Source organism: Nyctereutes procyonoides, unplaced genomic scaffold (assembly GCF_905146905.1).
Source record: "Nyctereutes procyonoides isolate TBG_1078 unplaced genomic scaffold, NYPRO_anot_genome, whole genome shotgun sequence".
NCBI lineage: Eukaryota > Metazoa > Chordata > Mammalia > Carnivora > Canidae > Nyctereutes > Nyctereutes procyonoides.
The window spans coordinates 23806940-23828231 of record NW_026575139.1 but is presented as its reverse complement, the minus strand read 5'-3'; the positions used below and the strand labels follow the sequence as shown (position 1 = coordinate 23828231).

Sequence of the window (21292 nt, the reverse complement as noted above, 5' to 3'; positions counted from 1 at the left end):
ATATCAAAGCCAAAAGTTCTTTGAAAACCCTAATAAGATGGACAGATCTCTTGTGAGACTGATCAAGAAAAGAGAGAAGACATGAATAAATAATATAAGGAATTGGAAAGTGGTAGAGCATACAAATATTGCATAGGTGACAAAAAGAATACTGTTAAACCATTTTATTCCAATAAAATTGAAAACTTACAAAATGGACAAATACAAAAGTGTAACATATGTAAATTGACTCAAGAAGATAAAGAAAGCCTCACTAGTCCTGTAAATATTTAGAGAATTGAAACAATAGTTAAAAATCTCACAAAGAAAATTTGAGGCCCAGATAAGTAAGTTCCAACAATCTTTCAACAGGGAGATAATTCCAATCTTAAACTGTCCTTGAGAATGGGAAAAGAAATAATTCTCAACTCATTCCATATGTCTACTTTAATCTTAATAAAACGAGTTGGGGACAATATTAGGAAAATTATAATTTTATATTGTAATATAATTATAGTTATGAACATAAATACAAAAATTCTAATGAAAATATAAGCCAGCCAAATCTAGCAACATATGAAAGAGATGGGACAACATGAACAAGTTTATCCAAAGTACACAGGAGGGACTTAACATTTGAAATGTATAAACAACATTTGCTACATCAACAAATTAAAGGAGAAGAACCATATTCATCTTAGTAGATGTAGAAAAAGAACTTGATAAAATTCCACACTCATTCATGATAAAGCTCTCAGCATACTAGGAAGAGAAGGAAATTCTCCCAAGCCGGAAAGGGCCATCCGCAAAATCCTACAAGAGGTATCAGTGTAAATGAAGAAATGTTGAAAGAATTCTTTTTAACGTTAAGAGTCATAAAAGATGCCCACTACCATTGCTTCTATTTAATGTTTTACTAGACCCAGCATAGTAAGGCAAAGAAAGGAAATTAAAAGCATAAGGATCAAAAAGGAGGAAATAAAATTTGTTTATTTGCAGAGAATATGTTGTCTACATAGAAAATTGAAAGTAATCTACAAATACATTTTTTAAATAAATATTTTAGCAGTATAGCTGGCTATAAGATCAATATTAAAAATCAGTGGCTTTTTCTGTATATTAGAAACAAAGAGAAAGCTTTTTTTTTTTGTATTGTGGTTAAATATATATAAAATTTACCATCTTAACTTTCTAAGTTTCGAAGTTTTTAAGTTTATAGTTCATTGGCATTAAGTACATTCACATTTTGTGTAATAGTTACCACCACCAAGAAAACAATAAATTTAGGGATAAATTTAGGAAAGAAAGGAAACTTTATAAGGCTTTTTGAAGGACATTAGAGAAAACCTAAATAAAATAAGTTAAATAGACTATGTGCACGGATGGAAAGAATCAGTGTCATTGGGATCCCTGGGTGGCGCAGTGGTTTGGCGCCTGCCTTTGGCCCAGGGCGCAATCCTGGAGACCCGGGATCGAATCCCACGTCGGGCTCCCAGTGCATGGAGCCTGCTTCTCCCTCTGCCTGTGTCTCTGCCTCTCTCTCTCTCTCTCTCTCTCTCTCTCTCTCTGTATGTGTGTGTGACTATCATAAACAAATTAAAAAAAAAAATTAAAAAAAAAAAAAAAAGAATCAGTGTCATAAATGTTTCAGTTCTCATCAGATTGATCCCTAGATTCAATACAAGTTCAACCAGAACCTCAGTAGGTCTTTTGTTACACTTGACAAGAACAAAAATAGAGGAACACCTTATTATGACATATAAAGATATGATAATTAAGAAAGTGTAGTATTGGCAAAGGTATAGACAGATGGGCCAATGGAAAAGGAGAGGAAATTAGAGATATACAGCTAGATAGAACTTTGATACATATCCAAGATGGCATGGTACATAGTGGAAAAGGAGAGGTTTCTCAATACATAATGCTGGGATAGTTAATAATACGAGGGAAAAAATGAAATTAGGTCACTGACTCATACTATGTATAAAATCAATTTCAAATGCAAAACTTAAAACTTCTAGGATAAAATAGGAGCGCCTGATTGACTCAATTGGTTAAGCATCTGACTTTTGATTTAGGTTCAGATCATGATCTCAGGGTTGTGAGCTTGAGCCCCCATATCAGGCTCTGCACTCAGCAGGGAATGTTTGAGATTCTCTCTCTTCTTCTTCCCCTCCTCCATGCTTCCGCATGTACGTACATGTGTGTGTTCCCTCTTCCTCTCTAAAATAAATAAGTCTTTAATAAAAACTTCTAGGATAAAATAAATGAGACAATCTTTAAGATCGTATGATATGAAGCAAGTGAAAATATAAGCAAAACTCCTATAAATCAATAGGAAAAAGACAACTCAATAGAAAAATGATCAGTAGTGTCAGAAAGGAGGTAACACATACTTGGTGTCATTATTAATCAGTAAGTGTACAATGAGATTTTTACTCCCTTAGAAGTGAAAAGAATTAAGATACTTGACAATACCAAGTGTTGGAGGGGATGTGGATCAGTAGGAACCCTCATATTTTGTTTGTGAAAGTGTCAAAAAATTCCACTTTGGTATTATGTAAATTTGAAAATTTACATACTCTAAAATTCAACATCCCGTTCTTAAGCATATACACAAGAGAAATTCTTCCACATGTGCACCAGGAGATGTATTCAAGAGTGTTCATGGCCGCACTGTTTATAATAGCAATAAGCTTCAAATAGCCAAAATATCCATTGATAGGGTAAGAGAAAAATACGTTGTAGTGTATTTGTATGGAATATCAAGCAGCAGATTAACGTATTTTAAGCTATCCTTAGCAAGGATGAATCTTGAAAGTATGGTATTGAATGACAAGAGCAAATCTCAGGAAACTACCACAGTAAGATATTACTTTATAGAGCTCAAAACTAAGCAAAATTATCTAGTATTTTGTTTATGCATACATACACATACCCACACAAATACATTATTAAAGATATTAAAAAGGAAGGGAATGAATGATAAGGGGAGGTAAGAGATGTCTCAAGCATGTAGTTGATGCACATTAATTAGTGATATGGTTTTTGAGTTGGGTAGTAAGTTCACAGGGGTTCGTTATAGTATTCTTTATAACTTACACATCTGTTATAAAATTTTCTACGTATCACACAATAAACATGAAAAAGTTACAGATTTTTTTTAAGCAGTGTCACCAGATTGTATATAGCAAATGATCGCAGTTATCTAAGCATTAATAAGACAGAAAGGAAACATGTTTCTACTTTTCTGGGTTTTAAACTTTTTTCTGTGAACTATGTGACTTCCGTCATAGGAAAAATATGAACCTTGATATTATTAAATAATTTCTTTTTGCCAGAATTTCAGTGCTCAAAAATAATAGAACTCTCTGATATTATAGTTGAAAGAAGAGCATTTAAATATGAAAGGAAAATGAATCATTTAGTCAATATAAGATTATTGCTGTTTTTCTAGTTATGCTGTTTTGCTTTTATCTGTTTTCCCTTTTGAGCTTGAGAAGAAGGATTGTGGCTTATTTGACAGTAGATGCCACAGACTACTGACAAGTACAGCCCCATCACAAAAAGATAAGAATTATAATGAGTTTTAAAACTACAACTTTTTGTTCATCAAGATTAATAAATTCTAGCAGTGGTTGTTCCCCACTGCATATGATGAAATTTTGTGTGTGTGAAGCTTTCATAGTAAACAAAAATATATTAATAAATGCTTGTAACAAGTTGTCCAAGATCCCTGGGATTCAGTCAAGTATCTGTTGGCTGAGATTTCTTTGTCATCACCCTAAGTTTTTCAGGGTTTTTTCCCAAGATGGGTAAAAACTTTTCTCTCTTTAACAGGTTCATGCCATCCAAACAAGCTGCACTCGGGAATGGCTAAACCACAAAGAGAAGAAGATGGTTCTCTGTACAGCAGACGGTATAACCCAAGTATGGTTACGGCCGAGCTTCAGCGGCTGGCTGAGAAGCAGGCAGCCAGGCAGTATTCCCCATCTACCCACATCAGTCTCCTCACCCAGCAGGTACGGACAGTTGGGGGACCAAGAGCTCTTTGGTCCTGAGGATTGTATTAAGGACACAGTACTTTGTCCTTCCCTGCCTTTGCTCATTTCCTGTATGCTGATGCCTGTTGAAGGAGTACTAGTTGGTGTGAGCTAAAGAATGAAAATGTTCCCTTCATCTTTGAAGAAAATGAGCCTCTGTTTCAGGTATTCCAAAATTAAGCCTGCTAACTCTGATGTACTCATTTCATGGATAAACAGATCTGAATGTTCAGCTGTCAAATAGACTTTTAAAGGAACTTTAAAAATAACTTCTTTCTTTGGTAAAATTTTCCAGTGAGTTCTAGTCTTAGAAATCTTTTTATCAGAATGTCATAACATTACCTTTTACCTTTGAGTTTTTTGTTTTGTTTTGTTTTTGTTTTTGTTTTTTTTTTTAACTATACCATCTTTTTGTCTCTTGATCTCAGGACATTTTATGGCTACTGATTAGGGAAGTATCTCAATACACCTTTAGCCAACACATATCATTCTCCCCATTTTACAGATGGGGGAAACTGAGGCTGAAAGAAGATAGAATCAAGGTCATTCAGGAAGCTGGATAGATGGAATTAGATACTGCAATTTTTACCTTAAGTTGTGTATATAATAACAAGCTCCGAACACAATGAAGTTAGGTGAAACTTTCACAACAACTTTGGGATTGTTTTTGTCCTCCTTGCTGATCATCCCCATGGCATTTAACTAGAAGTAGAAGCCATGTCTTCTCCCTTTCATTTATGTAAAATGGCATCAAAATCTTCCAAAGAAATATAATTTAACTCCATGGTTACATTTTGCTACATCTCTCCTGCATCAGAGTCTTAATCAGTGGCAACTCTGTAATGATAATCAAGTCTAGAAAAAAATGAAGCTGAAAATAACTTCGAGCACATGTTAAAAGTAGGCAACACACTGCTCCCTGGTGGTGCCCTGCTTCTCTGTATAAAATTTAGAACTGGAATTAAAGGTAAGCTTTAGCTTTACTTCAACCTCATCTTGTAAGGCTGTAATGAGTTTTGTGTGTAAGACTGTAATGAATTTTCTTTCTCAAATCCCTAATCGAAGGGAGTAGATGAGGTGGCCTGATTGGAAATAGGAAGCAAAGAATCTTTTGAGACTTGAGGGAGGTTGGTGTGTTAGATTTTAGTGATGGAGTGATGGGAAGAGGGATTATAATGTCATGACCATGGTAGAATGGGAAGGAAATTTGAAATGTGAAGTGGCTATGAGGAAGGAAGAGAGCCAGTGATCCCCTACATGTATTTCACTGGGTCACTGACAAGAGTGTATGTTTCCAGTTTATAAATGAGCAGCTAGAAGCACCAAGACATTAGGAAAATTTCTTTGCAGTCATAGTAAAAAGAATGTAGCCAATATTAGTGTTTACATATTTTTAGCTTCTGTCATTTGGTAAGCTGCAAAGCTTGCAAAATGACAAGATTCTGATCCTGTGGGACTCCAGGGTGATTGTATCCTAATTGGAAAGTTGTTCCCTTCAGTTCATCTGTCTTGTCTGAGGAGAACTTCAGTGCCAGAGAATTTAAAGTCCACCAGACTCCTGTTCGTAGGGATCTGAACTTGCCATTAGATGTCAGTCTTAACTTCTAGAGTCTGATAAGAGGGTGGTTAGTGCTTGGTACAGTGCTGAGGGAGGGGCTGTAGTAGGTAATAAACAGGGTGGGTGGCAGAAAGTGACTTGGACTAGCCATCTACAGATCTGTCTTCCACCACCATTGACCAGCTGTGTGATCTGGGACAGTTCACTCAACTTTCAACCTCAGGATCTTTGTTGGTGGCAAAAACACAGTAGGTTCCTGAGAGTAGTATGCAAAAACTACTTTGTGCAGTCTAAATGCCATGTATTTGGAAAGTATTGGTATTTCAGCCATTAAAGGCTTTCAATAATAAATGATTTCTAATCTGATTTGAAAAAGTGAGTTTTTAAATATAGTGTTATCAAAATATGAACTTTGTTAATATAAGCTTTGTTAAAGCTCAATTATATGTTATCTGGCTCCTTCTCCTCGGAGCAAGTAATTCCTTAATTTGGAACTTGGGAAATTCTTTTATTCTTCTTTTAGTAAATAATAGCCTGTTGCAATGGTGTCATATGGGCTCTGGCCCATGTGTTTACAAGTGGAGGTGCAGACCCAAAGTGGGGGCAGCTCTGCCCTTTTCTCTTGACTCAGGCCATGAAACCTTCAAGGCAGTTTCATCAGAAGCAGCTTTGTGTTCAGTAATTAATTTAAATGCTTTTTACTTCCTCTTACCTCTGATTATTTCCTTCCATTTCCTATTTTGTGTTTGTTTTCTTTTTTTTTTCTTCTTTAAATCCAGTAGGGTTAATGTTTTCTTCCCCTTCTTACCTTTTTTTGATAAGATAATTCTGTATATACTTATCCATTCTATTGTTTTCTAATTGGTTGTTTTGTTTTGTCTTTACTAATTCCCTTTCTTCAGCTTTTACTAGCTTTATTTTTCCTCTCAGTTTCTTAAGTTGGATACTTACTTTCATTCACTCTTGTTTGTCTCTGTTTTAAAGCTATGAATTTTCCCCTGAGTATTGCTTTCATCATATCCCATAAACTCTGATGTATCTTTACATTGCTTTTCTGGGTAAGGTGTTAAGAGTCTTTATCACTAAATAAAGAACACAGATTTTTAAAAATTATTTGTGTTTTGGAGGATGAGTATAAAAAATTGCAATCCTTGGGTCCATTTTTGAAAAATTATTTTATTTTGTCTATAATTTCAACTACTTACCTCATTAAAGCTTTTTGTGGCATCCTTCAAAAACCTTTTCATTCAAATGTGGTTTTTTAATTTATTCATTCAAAAACATTTTATTAAGCTCTTAGGAATGTTCCAGGCTTTGGTACTAAGCCATGGAGGATGATATAAGACATAGTCCTTGGCATGAAATAACTTACAATGTGGTAAAGGCGACAGCCACATAAACACATGATAGTACTAGCATGGAATATGCACGGCAGAGATATTTCTAGGCAATCACACAAGTCTCAAAAGGTAAAACCTAACTCATTTTGTGTATGAGAGTGAGAAGGCCATAGCCTTCTTGGAAGAGATTATATGGAAACTGAATCTTAAAGGTAGGCATGTGGGTGGCAGAAGGGTGAGTACAGGTTCCAGAATAAAAGCCAGCCTTTATGTTTGTAGGGAAATAGCAGGCTGGTTAGTGCTACTGGAGGATAGGGAATCAGCAGAGAGCAGCTAGGATGGAAGCCAGAAGAGAAGACAAAGGCTGATTTAAGGAGAGCTTTCTCTCTGAAAGAACTTCTCTAAATCTCAATAGGTTGGGGGGTTAGGGAGGCCACAGAGACACAGTTGGCTTTGTCTTTTAGCTTGATCCCTCAGGTAGCTGGAGGAGGGTAGATTGTAAGATAAGACACTGTCACCCCATTTCCCTGCTGTTCACTGGTGAAGATGCTGAGGAACAGTGAGCTAGCTAAGGGTAAAGAAAGTACTCTGACAACCCCAAAATTTTAGAATAAAACTTTGAGTTACTCAGAATTTACATCAGAGGCTGAGTTCTTAGGGATTTGCATGGCTAAGAACAGAACCTTATTTAGCTTGTAATTACTTTCACTATCTCTGTTATGATTTAGCTTTCTTTATAGCCTAGAACTCATGAAAACATCGAAATTTCCTTGCCACATGAAGTAGCCACAAGAGCCACTTCAGAAATGTTTGTGCCGGCATGTGTACACTTGAAATAATGCTGGAAAGAGATAAATGTTCTTGGCGTACATTATTCAACAAGTTACCCTACAGATTGGAGCAGAGAATGGGTCACATTAGTTCTTTCCCTTGGCACACAAGAGGCTGGTTGTCCTTTGGAAATGGGGTTCTTTGGAATTCAGGTTGTACATCCCTTTTAAAAGCAGGGTTTTCTAGGAGCAGTCCAGTCATGGGAAGGGCTGCAGTAGGTGTCAGGGCGCTGGAGTAGAGCATCAGCCTCATTACCTCTGCCTCACCCCGCACTGGGAGAGGTGTGCCTTGCCACTGTAGCACTCTGCACAGATGTCGCCCTTTGTGGTTACTGCTGTTAGTGAGCAGAAGAATGTGGCCAAGGAGCCTGGCTCTGTGGTGAGGAGTGGGAGGCAGACACTCAGAGGGAGCCCCGGCCCTCTCTGTGCGGGCGAGTGTGAGATTTCAGGGCCCAGCTATCATTAGGAGCAGCTCCAGCTCTTCCAGCCTGGGAGTTTAATCAAAGGAATAATAGCAGACCACCCAGGCGAGGGCTCCAAGGCGAACGAATGTGCTGTGTCAGTCTCTCTTCCCCAGCCAGCCAGTGCCCGGGACGTGGCCAGGCCTCCTGGAAATGTGCTGACAGATACATAGGAGGGAGGAGACCCTTTCTGCTTCTCACATTTTTCATGTAGATGGAGAGTGGAAAAGAAAACCGTTCCATTTCTTTCATTTTTTGCTCCCTACCATGATACTTTTCTAGAGCAGTTCTAGAGAAGGGTGTATGCTGCAGCATAGAATGTTTGGTTTCGGGACGCCTGGGTGGCAGCAGCGGAGCGACTGCCTTTGGCTTGGGGCGTGATCCTGGAGTCCTGGGATTGAGTCCCACGTTGGGTTCCCTGCATGGAGCCTGCTTCTCCCTCTGCCTGTGTCTCTGCCTCTCTCTCTGTCTCTCTGTCTCATGAATGAATAAATAAAATCTTAAAAAAAAAAAACAAAAACAAAAAAGAAGAATGTTTGGTTTCTCACTCATTCATATGTGAAGGAATTCTCTACCTTTTCTTCTGCATCAGAAGCCACCAGTGTGGACCTTGAGTGAATCTTAATTTCAAAATTTCCAACTTGAAGGTGAAATTGGCAGAGAGGGAGCTGAAATGATGATGGATGTTATCCAGAACTGAGGTGGATGGCACCCAGTTTATCACAAGCTTGGACATTTGGAACTCTCCTCCTGCCTCTTTAGTGTGCCCAGACACATTTGAACTGTTGTACATTTGTGTTCTGACTTGGTGTTGGTTTTCCAAGTCTAGCTCCTTTGGTTCTGTATTCTTTCTGGGTAGAAGTTAACACTTCTTTGTATTGTATACATTATCCTTTCCCATTTCAGAAACAGAAAAGGATAAATAGGAAAAACAGGAGCTCTTGAGTCAGTGAGACCTTGGAGAAGTTACTTAACCTCCCTATGCCTTGATTTCCTCCTCTGTAAAATAGAGTGATTTTGGTATTGAGGCTAATTCTCCTCCTGGGTCTCTGTGCCTCCTGGCTCTGGGGCCTCGCTCCAACTGAACCTAATTCTATAGCTCTTCTGTTGTCTCCTAAGGCTCTTAACCCACAGTGTTCCTTAGTTCCTTAGCCTGCTGTATAGTTTCTTGTTCTGAAATAACCTTCTTTTCACCCTGTCACCCCCTCAAGCTGTCTTCCCTGTACTACCAAAATTGTTTTAAAGTAACATGCCCTTGCTGCCCCCATGCCCCTCACTCTATCCCCTCCACAGTTACTCTTGCAATCTGACCTTATCTCTTACCATTTTGTCCAGCTATCTCTCAGAGTTTGCCAAGGACCCTGGAACTGCCAAATTTGGTCATTTTTTTTAACATTAAAATTTTTTTAATTTTTTAATTTTTATTTTTTAATTTTTTTAATTTTTTAAATTTAAATTCAATTAATTAACTTATATTTTATTAGTTCCAGAGGTAGAGGTCAGTGATTCGTGAGTCTTATATAACACCCAGTGCTCATTACATCACGTGCCCTCCTTAATACCCATCACACAGTTAATGCATCCCCGCACCCCCTGACCCTCCAGCAACCTTTAGTTTGTTTCCTATGATTAAGAGTCTCTTACAGTTTGTCTCCTTCTCTGATTTCCTTGTTTTATTTTTTCCTCTCTTCCCCTGTGATCCTCGGTCACCTATTTTTAATCCTCATTCTCCCGCAGTATGGGGCACTATTATTGACCACCTCCTACCTGAAAACTTTTCTTAGCTTCTTTAACCCTTCAGTGATTTCTCTGGGAGCTCATCCTCCTCTTTCCCCTGAAGACTAGATTCCATTTACAACATTTTTAAAAAGCCACTGGCATTATAGACCTCAAATATATAAAACTGGCAACAGCAGGCTCTCCCTGATTAAAGACAGTGGGATGATGCCTGGGCAGTCTGCTTCTTCCTGTTCTTTGTAGCTCTCCTCCAGCACAGCTCTGAAGTCAGGGTGCAAGGCAACTGTTTTTTCAACATACAGTTTCCCCTTGGATAAATTTTCTCTTCCCACAGCTCCATCTGGTACTGTTCTGTGGATTTCTCCCCTGTATACATCTTAAGTGTGAACCTCTTTGCTGAGTGCCAAGTTCAGACTTCCAACTGTCAGGCATTTCCACCTCACTGTATTACCAGCATCCAAAACACACAATGCATTTTAAGTGTATTTTGAAAATATTAAAAAAATAGTCCATCTAAAACCGACTTGTTTGTCTCCCTTTTCTCTCTTGGTGTTGGTGACACTGTAGTTCTCCTCAGGGTTTAGGTATGGAGCATCTGATTTATCGTTGTCTCTGTTTGCTTCTTCATTCCTTGTGTCCAGGGAGTTGCCAAGTCTGATTGATTTGGACTCCATAATGTCTCAAATCTATCTTCCCTGTTTCACTTTCACATCGACTGTCCTGCTTAAGCCCTGAATTATCTTAGCTGGACAGTTGCAATTACCTCTGCTCCCCTCTCCTGGCCGGCCTCCGGTCTACCTGGTCTTTGCTGTAAAGGAATCTTTTTGAATCACAAGTCTGGTGATAATACTCCTTTGCTTAAGAAGCTCAAGGGGGCTTTCTGTTATCTACAATGTAAAGCCCAAGCTATTAAATGTTCTTCAAATCCGTTATTTAGAATCTGGCTCCAGGCTACTTTCTTCCATCTGTCCTCCCCCATCACACATGGCTTTGTGCAGCTCACCCAGAATTTGTTCAGCTCCACACCTTAGTTTTTGCTATCTTCTCATGGGAAATGCTCTGCTGTCATCATGTTTAACCTTATACATCCGTCCAGGCTCAAGATAGATGCTGTTTGGCTCACAACCCTCTTGGGGGCTTTCCTGATGTGATCTGAAACTGGCCCCTGTACTCAGAAAGCAGGTAGAGATCAAAGAGGCAAGCCACTCCAGGTTGGGAGGCAGTTTTAATAATAGCAAAGGGAACTTACATGTGAAGCTTGTCTTGGGTGGCAGCAAGATGAATGGATCCCCACACCTGCCTCCAAATCTTAAAAATTTATAAAGAGGCCCTAACTGCACTCAGTCATATATACCATGCACGTATTTTCAGCATATCACCATCTCAAGGCTGTGTCCTTAGAGCAGCCTCTGGAAGTGGAAAAGGCAAGTGGAACCCATATTCCAAGCACAGGAGGAGGAGGTAAGGAGCCTCTGAGTGCCCTGGTCCAGTTCATGGGTCAGTTGGTGGCCATCTGTTTCTCATGGTGTTCCCCAACAGGTGTCCCTTCACTCAGAGGCATGTCATTTCATGCATCACACTATGTCCAGATAGTTGTCTCCTGCAACAGTGAGATCTTTGGGGGTAGTGTCCTGTGCTGCCTCAGAACCTGATTCATGAGTAATACTCAGTAAATGTGCTCATTCTACTGGGCTGTAAGTTACTTGGTTGAGGATGGTGACCAAGTTTTCACCAGTTTTTTTTTTTTTTTTCAGCTTTGGTATAGTGTATGTACTCGGTACGTTTTTGAATAAAGAAACAAGGGGATCCCTGGGTGGCTCAATGGTTTAGCGCCTGCCTTCGGCCCAGGGCATGATCCTGGAGTCCCGGGATCGAGTCCCATGTCTGGCTTCCTGCATGGAGCCTGCTTCTCCCTCTGCCTGTGTCTCTGCCTCTCTCTGTCTCTGTATCTTTCATGAATAAATAAATAAAATCTTTAAAAAAAAAAAAAGAAATGAATGAGGAACCCACTGCTGCCCCAACCAGAAGTCATCTTTCTACTCTCCATGCTTCTTTAGCCTCTCATTAGTCTCTCTGTATAGTAAACCTTTTTATAGTGATTTTGGATCTCTTCTTTCCTGTCGAGTTATAATCTATGTGATGGCACTTCTTCCTAATTCATCACCTAGCATAGCACCTGTGTACTAGGTAGGCACTTATCGCATCCTTGCTAAATTAAAAAGAATCTCTCTTCTGCATTTTGTTGGTTTTTATATTTTTTTAAACTCTTGCTCTTCCATGTTTTTTCATTGACAGTACCACACTTGCCCTTCATCATAAAGCAGCCAATATTGGCTGAATGTCTGCTTTGCACCAGGCACTGTGCCGAGCACTTTTTATTATCTCTTTAACCCTAGGATGTAGATACTTATTTTTTACAGATGAAGAAAACAAGCTGGAAGGATAAGTGAGTATGCTAAGGTCATACAAATGGCAAGTGACTGAACGAGGATTCAAACCCAAGTCTGTCTGATGCCATGCTCTTTCTCTCAGTTTTTCCCTGCCTCCTCCTGTGGGAATCAGGATTCTAACCCCTCATCAACTAAACACTGCTGCAGAGTGCTAGCCAAGCCAGTGCTTGAGCCTGCAAGAGAGACCTGGAGAGTTGAACTGTTTTCGTGATTAGAAGTGCTTTTCCACTCTCCGAAGCAGGTTGAGAGATGGGTGACTTTGTCTAGATTATCAGTTATTTGTTGAGTAAATGAATATTTGTTAGAATGAACTCTTTATTAGATTATTTTATGGTGACATCAGCTGACGCTTTGAGTAGGCAAAACTCAGCCTTCTTAATCTGCGGAGATGCAAAAATAGTGGATTGATTTATTATGGTGGTGGCAGCCCCCATCGACTTCTAAAAACCAAATATATAAATTGAAAACACCTCCCAGCAATTTAGCTGTTTTGTAATGTTTCCCAGTAATGTCTCAAGTTTTAATCTAGAACTGTTTATAGATTTTGGAGCCCTAAATGTCAATATGCTTATGTGTATTATATAAATGACAATGTTTGACAGACGGGGTACATGACAAGAGGACTTAGTGCTGACGTATTGGAACTACAGAGATTCCCAGCTTTTCCTTACCTCTTTTAAAATTTAATTAACTTTATAACTCATATCTTTTGGTGATCAGAGTGTAGATTTCTTGAGGTTCATCTTATTGGCATCTAGGAACTGATACAGGAGTTGAGCTGTCTTAAAATATGTTGGTTGGTGTGGCTAATGATTTAATACATTCTCAGGAAGTGCCCTTGAAATAATGGTTAAAAAGATAGCTGTTTTAAGGATGATTGTTTTTCATGTTCTTGGTTGAATATTTCTCTAGTATTTCTCTAGTGTTGAAAATGATGTAGTAAGTGATCTGGCACTTTTGGTTTTCCTTTTCTTTTATCTTGAGTGAAGTAGATCTTGGTCCACTGGTGTTTCCTACTCCAGGACTGCCTTTGGTTCTAGCTGCATACATTAAAACAAGTCAGAAAGGACTTGCCACTGCAATTCCATGTTCAAGATCATTCAGTGTCCCATGGTCAGGGAATGAAAGTTTCTATGGCAGGCTTATATGAATGACACAGAGACCATTATTCTCAAGATGATATTGGTGTAGTTCTGAGGACATTATGAATGCAGATGTACACAAATTAATCTTCATACCATCCTGAGTGATTCTTAACCTTTTCAGAGTCAGGGATCCCTTTGAGAATTGAATGAAGGCTATCTTCTTCTGAAAAAACTGTACACTCAGAAATCTGCATTAATTTCCAAGAGTTCATAGACACCCTCCCACTAGGCTCCTTCTTGATGCCCCCTGACTCATGGTCTCCAAGTTAAGAACCTCGAAAACTTTTAAGGTAGCATATGGCTTATAGTAATGATAATTTGGCCAAAAATGATCACTCCAAATCTTTTTTTTTTTTTTAAAGAATTTATTTATTGGGGCACCTGTGGCTCAGCGGTTTAGCATCTGCCTTCGGCTTGGAGTGTGGTCCTGGGTCCTGGGATCAAGTCCCACATCGGGCTCCCACAGGGAGCCTATTTCTCTGCCTGACTATGTCTCTGCCTTTATGTGTCTCACATGAATAAATGGTGAAATCTAAAAAAAAAAATATTCACAAGAGAGACACACACACACAGAGAGAGAGGCAGAGACATAGGCAGAGGGAGAAGCAGGCTCCATGTGGAGAGCCCGATGCGGGACTCGATCCCGTAACTCCCGGATCATGTCCAGAGCCAAAGGCAGACACTCAACCACTGAGCCACCCAAGGTGTCCCTAATCACTCCAAATCTGTGATCACCTTTGCTTCACATATGCTGTATATATTTTGGTGATATCCCCCAATGAGGGTGTAATCTCGACATAAGCAAGGGTTTTTGTCTTGTGGGTTTTTTTCATGGTTCTATGCTCAACGCTGCGAAGAAAGCCACACAGTAGCTGATAAATATTTGTTGGATTGATGAAATAATCTTCTGAAGCTACATCTCTAGACCTCACGTGAGCTGTGGTGAGATTGTAAGCTGCATTGGGAGCACTGTGCCACCAGTTGGCTCACATTTCAAGATATTATTTGATCTTTCATGTTGAATTCCCAGCCTCCATTTTGATAAATTAAATACATGACGTTTGCAAATGCCTAGTGAGCCTGAGGTTCAAGATCAGTTTCACTCAAGATAAAAGAAAAGGAAAACCAAAAGTGCCAGATCCATACTTACTAGACGATTTTCATCACTGGAGAAATACTAAGAACACATGCAACCCAATCTCAAATTGAGTGTCAGCCTTTTGCTATTTCAGTGCCAAGAAGAAACATACAGTATAGACATTGTGCAGACAAGGAGTGAAAACTGTATGCAAAGCTCTCATTTCCCGTATTTGAGAACCTTGCCCAAGGCTTCAAGACCAGGCAAAACTCATCTCTAAAATTATGTGGGCTCTAGCAAGAGCAACACTTACCTCTCTCTAATCACTGATTATTTTATTTCCCATTATTCCAAAGCAGCCCCTCCCTTGTGGTATTTGCAAAAAGAGGTAATTTGGAACCTTTAATTTCCTTTCTGGGCTTCCAGTGACATTAATCACTTTTCCACTCACTGGTGAAACTAGCTGCTAGCTAGAGGCTGTGTGTGTGTGTGTGTGTGTGTGTGTGTGTGTGTGTGTGTGTGTGTGTTTGGGTCTGGTTGAGACCCACTTCATTTAGTATATAAATCTTTTGTGCCTGCTGGGCTAAGCTCTGAGTATACAACAATGAATGAGACAGTGATTTGTGGGTCAAGATAGGCAAATAAACCTGCAATTATGTTATAATACAAATCATGGCATGAAGCTCTTTCAGCTCTACCACCATGCTCCTTTAAAAAAAAAAAAAGATTTTACTTATTTAGGTGAGGGTAGGGGAGAAAGCAAGAAGAGGGAAGGGGCAGAGGGAGAGGAAGAAGGAGACTCTCTGCTGAGCAGGGAGCTCAATCCCAGGACCCTGAGATCATTACCTGAGCTGAAGGCAGACACTTAACTGGTTGAGCCACCTAGGCACCCTACTAGTACTACACTGTTGAAGAAGTTTAATGACAAGGCTCCTTTACAGCTAAGAGAGATTATTTATAAAAAATAAATTTGACACTCGGAAGTAAGTGCAAAGTGGTAGCAACAGTATTTCAGGATCCTGCTGTGTTGAAGTGGTTTGAAGGACCTTCTTAGAGGCAGTGATAAAACACCAAAGAAGCTTGTGATCTTCCATGTTGGGGGTAATCCCTGCCTCCTGGCATAGTTATATATTTGCTCGTTGTTTTTTCCCAAGCAGCAATGATAAACCTTGGTACTGTGTTAAGAAAGGTAAAAGTCATGTGAAAACCCACAAGCCCTAGTCAGCAGAGGGCTACATTTGTAGAAACGGAGAATTAGTGGTCTGCTATGCATGGAGAGTGTCTTGTTCTTAAGGGATTGATGGCACATACATATAGAGGCAGATGCCAGTTTATGATTGACCTGGTAGAGGACTCGAGGGCTCATGTTGAATGCCAGTATCTTATTTTTCTCATTAACCTGCGTCGTCTTCCCAAATATCTACTACAACTTCACCATCCTTAAATATCAGTTTGTTTGATATTGTTCTGCGGTGGAGCTGGAAATTACAGCACAAATGGTCGTTAAACACTGATTTAGGAAGAACTATGGCTGGAATCTAGGATTCCGGAGTCACTGCCTTGGGGTTCAGAAGATGTCCAGAGAGGATCCTTCAGGCCAAAGCCTCTGCTTATTATTATTTTTGGTTCCAAGCTCCTGAGTGGAATTCCTAGCTTTGGTGATTTGGGCTAGAGAGTATCTGATCCAATGTCTCTTTTTGCTTACCAGGCAGGCCACAGGCCTAGACCAAAGCCGTCTAGTCACACCTTCCCCGCAGGCCCACCCCCCCAATCCTGATCCTCAAAGCATTCTGTTGAAGAGAGGCATGGAAAGGGTAAATCTAAGCAAAGGTGTATTTGCACTAAGGCCCACTCTCTGCCCCTCCCTTCTCAGAATGCCAGGCAGCACTATTTTGCCTTACTGCTGCATGGGAAGATAGATCCAAAAGAGCTGATCCAAGAAGAAACCATGAACAATGAACATATAAACTCAAGAGCTTTTATCATTAGATTGCAAAATGGCTCTCTATCTCCAAGGCCCGGCACTCTTCCTAAGCCTTAGGAGGGAAGTGAGGGGAGCCCAGCAGTGGCATATCCTACATTCCAGACCTGGTACCACTCACCTGACTGCCATGGCTCTCAACAAGTCTTAATTTTCCTTAATAGTTCCTTTCACCCCAGCCCTCAAAAACAGCACTAGAGATCTCTACGTACAGCATGATTCTGATAGAGCCCTACTCTATCAGAATCCTTTTACAAACTTATGTTCGGTCTTAGGTCTAGAGCAGAATCTTTAGTCTGGCATTCAAGGATCTCCCTGAGCCATTTTTCTTTCTTTTCCTATCTTTTATTGTTCTGAGCTTTAGCCAAATTAGACTGCTTCTTACTTTTCAGACATTCTTCCTGCTTATCTATCTCTGCATTTTTACTTAATTTTCCTGCTCGAGGAACCACCACCACCCTGCTACCCCCACAGCAATTTTCTTACCAGTCTTTTCATGCCCAGCTCAAATGTCTTCTTTGAATTCCCTTAACTATTTATGATGGTAGTTATCACTTTCTAGAGGCCTTAAATCTTACCATCTGTCCAGGTGTCTCACTAGATTACCAGCTCCTTCATGGCTTGAGGGCAGGAGCCACATCTTAATCTGTATAAACTCTTAGGATTTTAAAAATTTATTTAAATTCAATTAACATATAGTGTATTACTAGTTTCAGAGGTAGAGTTCAGTAATGCAGTCCTTTTTTTTTTTTTTTAAGATTTTATTTAAGAGCGATTACGAGAGGGGGGGGAGCAGGGGGAGGGGTAGAGGAGTGGAGGGAGAGGGAGAAGCAGACTCTTCACTGAGCAAGGAGCCAATGTGGGGCTAGATCCTGGAACTCCAGGATCATGACCTGAGCTAAAAGCAGACACTTAACTGAGCCACCTAGGTGCCCCGCATCAGTCTCATTATATCCCATGTCCTCCTTTATGTCCATTACCCAGTTACCCCATCCCCCCAATCCCCTTCCTGTACCCTTGGGATTTTACCCAAGGCCTTGCTTACAATAGGCAGTGCAGTAGATATTTATTGGATTATCTCTGAGGTTTGGACTTCTTTTGAGCATTCAGGTGTGCAGCATTTCTAGAGCATGCCAAGTAGAGCTACAGTGATCCAGTTAGGCCTGGCCCTGGATCCTCTTTGGATACCAAAAGGTTATATATCTGGGTGGGTGGTGGGTATATTCTGGGAAGCCATCAGGGCAGTGCCATCATATTTTAATTATAGTGCTGGCAGCAGCACTCCTTTTAGCAAACAGCAGTAACAAGCAGTAACACTTGGGCGGGCCAGCCGCCGGAAATTGGCCTCCCTCTCTGTTTCTCCTACCCCCTTTTCAATCCATCACCTGTATTTATTCCTGCTGTAATTTAAACACCTGTCTAGATGGAATGTGTGCAATGTGTCCTTACTCTACATGTTCAGTTATTTGCTCACCTGCCTTATTCGGAAGACTGGCTCTAAAATAAACAGCGTTTTGGTATTAAAAGAAAAAATGCACTGAGGTCACCGTGGCAGTGGACAAGAAGAAGGGAATGGGAGTGAAACCGCTGGACAAGGTGCTCCAGGAGAGTGGGAGCAGAAGAGGAAGACAGCAAGGGTTGTGAAGCATCTGCCTCAGGCTTAGGCAGCGGTGAGATCCTGAGATCCCGTGACTAGGTTTTCCCATGGGCAATCATTGACTTAGGTGACCAGCTAGAGAAAGGCTGACAGAAGAATATTCAACAAGCTAAGCTGGTTGTTTTTAATGCATAAATATCTTGGTTATTTTTTAATGACCACTGTTTCTCAAGGCAGCATCACAAGTAGACTCCAAATTTTCTGAACCTTGTTCTTAACCATTTTATCCATGTTTGCATCCTTGGCAAATTGAATGATTATTTGTGTCAATGTTTGAACATTTGGACAACATTGAGAAATAATAAAATCTTAAAGCTCCTGATAGGATTATCTTCTCTACTCCTTTCCCTTGGGTGTTTTATATCTTGCTCTTCACCCCATCAAGGCATTTCTGCTGGTACTTGGAAGATCTTCTGACCTTTGTGTGGAGAACCCTGGAATCCTCTTTACTTTTCACCATCTCTTATAAGAAGTGCTTCTTGACTTTAACACGCTCTCAAGAATTACCTGTGGATCTTGTCAAATGCAAATTTCCTTCCCTGAGGTAGAGGCTGTCTGAGAATCTGTATTTTTATCAAGCTCCCAGGGATTGCAGATGCTGCTGGTCCAAGATAGAATTGTAAATTCCAGACTCAGTGGGGCAAGGCAGTGTGAGTAGCACAGTGCTTAGAAACTACAAGATTGGGAGGTTTTGCATCAGGCTGACCAGGAATTGAAACTAGGGGCTGACAAGTACAATTATTTGGTCTTGGGCAGGTTATTTTACCTCTCAACCCCTATTTTCCCATTTGTAAATGAAGGCAGTAATTCTACCTAACAGACTTATCTTGAAGATTAAATGAGTTTATGTATAAATATACCCACACACACTTAGAACAATGTCTGGCAAAAATTAAGTGCTCATTAAATTTAGGTTATCATTAGTGCTAATAATATAAATTTGTTGCATTTACTGTTACTGTAGTGAACTTGAAAAGTTTTGTATTTTAATAAAAATTAAGGTAGAATGTATTAGAGGTTCAAACACAGATTTACATGGTTCTTACAGATGTGTACTATCTTTCGCACATAAAGATGTTGATATCCATTATCAGCAAGGCATGTTATTTAATTACTGAAACTAATTAATATGGGTTTTAAACTATCCCACCTGTCTTCCAGACTCTTGTGACCAGTGGCATGAACTCATGAGTTGGCCAGCCTGGATTTAGTTAGCATAGACTGTCGTCATCGGCCCAGAGAATCTACCTAGACCATTGGCTACAACGGCCACCTTAATAGTCTAATATTCCTAACAAAAAATGATGAGTTCTTTCTCTTATAACTGGTGCTATGTCTTTATGCACTATAAGCCTGTCCTTCTTTAAAATTCTTTAGTGTGAAATGTTCATTATTATTGAAAATCTGATTTTCAATATATGCCATTTTCCGTTTCTCTTCATCTGATGAAGCTTTGTGTACCTGGAGAAATATAGATGGACAGAGAAGCAGATGCAGCCTGGTGACAGCCATATTCATCATCCTTCTGTCCTGTTAGGGACAAACCTCCAGATGTGAAGCCTAACTGGCTTAGACAGTTTCAGGCCTGGCCCACTGCTGGGAGATTTACCCTGCGCTTAGGTCTTCCCTAGTCAAGGCAAGATGCTTCTAGGGCCACAGTTGATGCTTGAATCCATTTTAGTTCATTGACTCCTTCTGCCTCTCCTGGAAGAAACTGGGAAACTGAAAGCAAGACCCAGAGGCTTTCTTAAAGTCATTTAATCTAGAAATGATTTGCTTAGACCAAACTCGAGCAAGGTCTGTACAATAAGATTCAGCTAAATCTGGTTGAGGCTTCAGAGCTGTGCTGTCTGATAAGGTAGCCAGTAAGTGCATGTGGCTTTTTAAACTTAAGTTATATAAAGTTTAAATTCCAGTTCCTCATTCATACCACCCACATTGCAAATACAGTAGCCGTAGCCACTTGTTGCTCTTGTATTAGATGATACAGACTTTTTTAAAAAATATTTTATTTATTTATTCATGAGAGACACACAGAGAGACGCAGAGACACAGATGGAGGGAGAGGCAGGCTCCCCGCAGGGAGCCCGATGCGGGACTCGATCCCAGGACTGGGATCACACCCTGAGCCAAAGGCAGACGCTCAACCCCTGAGCCACCCAGGTGACCCTAGGTGATACAGATTATAGAACATTTCCATCATCACAATACATTCTGTTGGATCATACTGTTCTAGAACAGGGGTTGAAAGTAGGTTCATCTCCTTTGTCACTTCTGATTGACTGGCATTGGCTGGAGGACTGTGAAAAGAAGATTTTGAGCCCATATCTAAGTGAGCTCCAAATTGTTTATTTACTAGCAACATAGGTCCTAGGAAGACTGTGCTGAGTTGGTGGGAGTAGTTGTGGCATAGGTCCTGGGTATCTTCTAGACAAAACCACAGAAGTAAGAATAGAATATTTAAAGTAGAGGATCAGTTGTTATTATTTAAAGAGACTAGTTATATTTTTAACACAAATCCTTTGGAAAGAAAGATGAGAAGCTTTAAAAGTTTTGTTATTCTTAATCTCTCATTTAAGTAGTGGGCCCCTTTAGCTGTTTTCAAAATAAACTAACAATGGTACTTTTGTATAGAAGGAAATCACAGTAGCTACCATTTTTTGGTCTATCCATAAAATAAGGAATTGATGTTACATGAAAAAACAAAACCTACCAGGAATCTAAAATTAATTTCATGTTCTTGCTACCACCTTTTAGTACCTGCTAAGAAACAAAACTGATTGAGAATGTTTTTTTTTTTTCCCTACTTCTTTAATGTCCTCTGGTAATTTGAGGTATCCAATTATATTTTCAAAAATCTCTAACAATTAAGGATAGCTAGGATTGTTTCCTACTAGTTTTAAAACTAGACAATGAATTTTAAAACAAGAGTACCAGTTCTGCAATTGTTATATAACCTTGAGCAAGTTAATTACTGTAAACTCTCTAAGCCTTAGTTTCTCCTTCTCTGAAAGGGAGTATAATGGGTGAGGA

The 21292-nt window shown here is 39.7% G+C and overlaps 1 protein-coding gene across 12 annotated transcripts in view; it reads left to right on the top strand.

Moving 5' to 3' along the window:
• Positions 1-21292, top strand: part of TTLL5 (tubulin tyrosine ligase like 5) — a 280483-nt gene that overhangs the window by 124260 nt on the left and 134931 nt on the right. For all 12 annotated transcript variants that reach the window (XR_008661655.1, XR_008661656.1, XM_055304059.1 and 9 more), the window contains one exon: positions 3820-4001. Coding sequence is in view for 10 of the 12 variants with exons in the window: in XM_055304059.1 (XP_055160034.1) it covers positions 3820-4001 (182 nt within the window). In the remaining 2 variants the exon portion in view is untranslated. The remainder of the gene's footprint in view (positions 1-3819; positions 4002-21292) is intronic.